The sequence below is a fragment of the Borostomias antarcticus genome, assembly GCF_949987555.1.
Source record: "Borostomias antarcticus genome assembly, chromosome: 1".
NCBI lineage: Eukaryota > Metazoa > Chordata > Actinopteri > Stomiiformes > Stomiidae > Borostomias > Borostomias antarcticus.
In genome coordinates this window covers 21,364,892-21,369,779 of record NC_140234.1, presented here as the reverse complement: position 1 = coordinate 21,369,779, position 4,888 = coordinate 21,364,892, and the positions used below count along the sequence as shown (strand labels likewise).

The 4,888-nt window shown below is 45.1% G+C and overlaps 1 protein-coding gene across 1 annotated transcript; it reads right to left on the bottom strand.

Annotated features, from left to right (window-relative positions):
- Window positions 1–305: 305 nt before the first annotated feature.
- Window positions 306–4,652, bottom strand: psmg1 (proteasome (prosome, macropain) assembly chaperone 1). Its single transcript, XM_084442124.1, has 7 exons — window positions 4,477–4,652; window positions 4,055–4,164; window positions 3,389–3,546; window positions 2,912–2,974; window positions 2,494–2,692; window positions 519–649; window positions 306–402 (listed from the first exon to the last, which is right to left on the bottom strand). Exons 1-7 carry the CDS (start codon window positions 4,593–4,595, stop codon window positions 325–327), a joined length of 858 nt encoding a protein of 285 aa, XP_084298250.1. The 5' UTR covers window positions 4,596–4,652; the 3' UTR covers window positions 306–324.
- Window positions 4,653–4,888: the final 236 nt, after the last annotated feature.

Below are 4,888 nucleotides of genomic sequence, written 5' to 3'. Positions count from 1 at the left end.
AGGCCAGCATGTAGTATCATTATATTAAAAAGCTAATTTTGGCTTGGGCTAAACCACAGTATCATCAGTGATTAGTGTTACTGGGTCTTACTTTTCACTAAACTATCATCAGTGGGCAGTGTCTCTGGTCTTACCTTTCACTCCATGCATAGAGCTTTTTATACATTCATCACTGATCTCTATCACTACGCCCCGACGGAGAAATAAAATGAAAAACCACACAATTTTGAGTTTTTTTTTTTTTTTTCTTGAAAACTATACATTTCATGCATGATATTTTACAGTAAATGTCAATGATGAACACAGTGCAACAAATCCTGGTGTTTAGGTGTACAGATTACTCTGGGTTTGTCCGGCTTTGGCGAGCTTGTGGAGGACATCTGTGCTCGGACAAGGGTTCAACTGGGAAAACAAAAAAGAGTGCAAAATCAGAAAATAAATCAGTTTTCAATAAAAAAATAAAATGTACAAACGTAAAATCATTGTTAATATGATGATGGTCCAGGAAATACACTCACCTTAAACAGCTTGCTTAAACTGGTTAGGGCAGGTTTGTACGTTTCCATGGTGACAGAGTCTGGGCTGATGACATCACTGTAGCACAGGTAGAGGGCAGCAGGGACCTGGTGGACCTGGCAGTGGCTGAGTACTGAGGAAACAACCCACATCCGTCTCAGTTACTGTGTGGCAATGGAGCGATCTCAATGAGCACTTGCACTTGGAAGTCCAAGGAGTGACTTTATTTTTCATCATATTCAACGTGATAAAACATACACCGGTTCTGTTTAGATAAATGTCCCACTCTGACATGGACCCCTATCATATCAGCCACATATCATTCAAAATCATATGCTGGGGGAAATATCTGCATCTACATGAGTAGAAACAGACATTGCACATGGGAATAAGGAAATTACATTAGATATTTATCCAAAGTGACTTACAATAATTGCATTTAACATAGGATAAGCTAATGTTCTACTACTTGCAAGAACTCACTAGTGCATCTCCTTTCTAAAACAGGTAAGAGCCTAATCTAGTGCTGAAGGCAAAATGTAAGAATAGCAATTTAAAAATACAATAGGTGCTTAAGAGGGAGGATTGTGGTACAGTAGTTCTTCTTGAAGAGATGAGATTGAAGGATGGGCAGCGTGTAGTCTAGTACTAGAGTTTTAAAGTGTATACGAGCTGTTACAGGGAGCCAGTGTAGGGAACGGAGAAGGGAAGTTGCGTGGGAGAACTTGGGGTGGTTGAACACCAGGCGAGCAGCAGCTTTCTGGACAAGTTCCAGGGGTTTAATGGCTGACGCCGGGGCTCCAGCGAGGAGGGAGTAGCAGTAGTCCAGGCGGGAGATGACCAGGGCCTGGATGAGCACCTGCGCCGTTTTGTCAGTGAGGAAAGGGTGAATCCTCCTGATGTTGTAGAGCAGGAATCTGCAGGAGCGTGTGACGGATGTGATATGCGCGGAGAACGACAGTTGGAGAAAAGAAGGGAAACCAGTCTGTAGTGTTTGACGCCAGAGGGGTGGAGAGATGGTTTCTTCAGGAGGGGTTGTGACTCTGGCAGTCTTGAAAGCGGAGGGAAAGCATCCTGATACAAGAGATGCGTTGATGAGGTGGGTTAGGAAGGGAAGAAGTTCCCTGAGCAACAGACTGAAGGAGAGTGGAGGGGACAGGGTCTAGGGAGCACGTGGTGGGGCGGCTAGATGTTACAAGGACCCCATTGGGGGAGAGGGGAGAAAAGTGGGATAAGGTGAGACGTGGAGAGTGGGGGGGGGGCAGAGAGGGAAGAGAGGGTGGGGGTGGGGAGGTGAGGTTGGTGGACGGAGCGTTGACCGGGGGGATGGGGGAAAGAGGATCTGATATCGTTAACTTTCTTGTCAAAGAAGGACGTGTGGTCTAATACAACGCTCTGCTGCCTCGGGGCGACTGGTCACCCCGAGGCCCCTGCGGTCAATCGACACAGCCATGGCTCTTCTCTGTCCTGGCCCCGCAGTGGTGGAACGAACTGCCCACTGATGTCAGGACAGCAGAGTCGCTGCCCATCTTTCGCCGCAGGCTCAAAACTCACCTCTTAAAGAAGTACTACCACGATCCTCCCTCTTAACCACCTACTGTATTTACACTTTGCTACTCTTGCACTTTGGCTTCATCACTAGATTATGCTCTTAGTCACTTGTTTAGAATGGAGAGTTCTGGCGAGTAGTAGTTCACTGACTTCCTACGTTAAATGCAATTATTCTAAGTCGATTTGGTTAAAAGCGTCTGCTAGATGACTGTGTAATGTAACATCCCTGTATGGTTCTTTCAGGTATTCCTTTTCACTCCGGCCCTGTCTTGGAAGGCAGTGGGTGTTGCAGCTACAGTGTGACTGAGTGCACAGCTGTGTTCCCCACCGGTCCGCAGCAAAAAAAAAGTAGCATGTGACCGGTGGCCGGCTTTACAGGTCATCATACCCGGAGCCGCGAGAGCACCGCTGTCCACCCCAGCGTACCTGCAGCCGGAAGTCCGGTGACGATGTTGGGCTGCTCCAGCGGGGGGCAGAGGGGCTGGATCTTGGAAGCGCTGGTCTTGAGGGAGCGGAGGAAAGGGACGGCGCTGGCGTAGAGATAGCCCGGGGTTTTGTACTCGGCCACGGGGCTGTCGGCCAGCACCAGCACGCTGAGCCCTCTCTGCTGGAGGCGGCCTAACACCTTCACAAGAGGAAGGGGAGGCAGGGGTGTGGTTTGTTCGACGATGATTCGCAGTGATGTTTACTTAGAAATTGTTTGCTCAACAATTTACTTGCTAATGGTTAGTTAAGAAATACTTTTCCAGTGCCTTTTCTCTAACGCAACATCTTCATGTTCAAGTGCATTTATCACTTACGAACAACAACAAGACAGCAAACAATAATAAATAAACAACTTTACCCTTTCTGTCCACTGAAACAGCTGATCCTCTGCAATGTAGCAAGTGCTTTGGCATATCAGAACCTGTGGATTGACAGGACAGAAGGAGAGAGAGCTTAGCCTACTTCAATGTGTTCAGCCAAGTGGTCAATATCAGTGTATTGACAACTCATGCCGAACAATACATTTAGTTTTTATTGCAGTTTTTATTGCAAACATAAGTTATCCAATAAGTAGTAAGTAGAGTTGGTGGTAGACTCTTCATCTGTGGCAAGCATTTACTTCAACACAGCTGTCAGGTAAAAAAAAAAAAGTCCTTGAGACACTGTCCAAATGTCTTCCAATAGCCAGAGGCAACCATGTTTATGGCTCCTGTACTGTACTGTGATGGGGTTAATAATACTGATTTCATCCATGTTTGTAGTCTTCGTAAATTCAGTTTTTTTTATTACTGATATAGCACCTCAAAGGGTCGCAGCAGATGGCTATAGCACTCACCGACGGGTTGTCCCTGTGTCTGTGGAACACACACGCCGGTTCCCCTGGCAGAGGGGCGCTGGTCTGTCTGCTGGAACCTTGACTCTTCTCGTTCCACAGGGACGCATGGCCGACTGGATCCCAGCTAGGGGAGCTTAGAACATATGCAGACAGGAACCCTGAAATGCATTAAGACAGGACGACTTGATGAAAGTTCCTGTGTGTGTGTGTGTGTGTGTGTGTGTGAGGGAGAGAGTGACACTAGGACCTCGTTTAGACTTGGTTTTAGAATGTGTTTTGACCGATCAGATTCAAAGTGGACAGTGAGACACATTATCGTTTAGACCTGTGTCTATCATGTGTCTCCAAATGTGTACAGCTGACCACTTGTGTTTGTAACAATAGTAACAATAGTAGCTCCCTCCTACCTACGTGTGCATCGCACAGCTGTTCTATGTAAACAAATCAGACGATTTGACTTCGAGCAGATTGAAAAAAGTGCGCATGAAAGCCTATTCCAACTGTTTCGATTGATAGGACAAGTTGTCAAATGCGTCCCAGACCACCTCGGCAAGTGGTTTGAGGAAACCTGTTTACACCTGTATTTAGCGCTGTCCAATTTGAATCTGATTGTCCAAAACGCATTCTAAAACCAAGTCTAAACGGGGTCTGACTAGTTTAATTTACCTGCAGCGTTCGGACCCACTGCCAGGATGAAGTCTGAGCACTGTAATGTTTGGCTGCCAGAGCTCTCTATCGGTTGCGTAACTTCTGAAAACCACTCAATGTGGACCTTCCTATTGGATGAAAACAACAGTGACCAGACAAGACAAAGACTTCGTGATTGCTTGAATGAAAGTGAAAGCTTAACGTTAGCTCATGGCACGCATGATATTAGCCTAGCTTAGCTGCTGGCTACACCAATGATGGTTGTTACTAGCTAGTACTGAATGAAAATAATATGGACACGTAATAGATCAATTCTACAGCATTGCACAACTCAATTATAGATAACTGTCTGAGCTGGGCATTCTAGCTGACTTGACAGCTAGCTAGCTAGGGGCTAACGTTAGCAATGCTAGCTACCGGTAATTCATAGTAGTTCTCACCTCTTTTCTTCTATTTCTCTACGAATTTGTTCGTCTTCTTCATTGTCATCATCTTGTTCTTCGTCTTCTTCCACTGCACGAGAGTACACTGACAGAACCTCTCCGAAAAAAGTTGCCATAACTAATTGAGCTAAAGATGACTAGTTTGCAAACTGATGAGGTCGTGTCTGTGATTCTCTTCCTCCAACAGGAGAGCAGTGTGAGCCGAGCGGAACCAAAGAGGATAGAATGCCTCTAGCCGAGCCACAATAACGAAACTCATATCCGGTAGAAAATAAATAAATAAATATATATATATATATATATATATTCACCTTTATATATATTCACCTTTATATATTCACCTTTATATATATATATATATATATATATATATATATATAATTGTCCCAAATATGATAGAAAAACACAC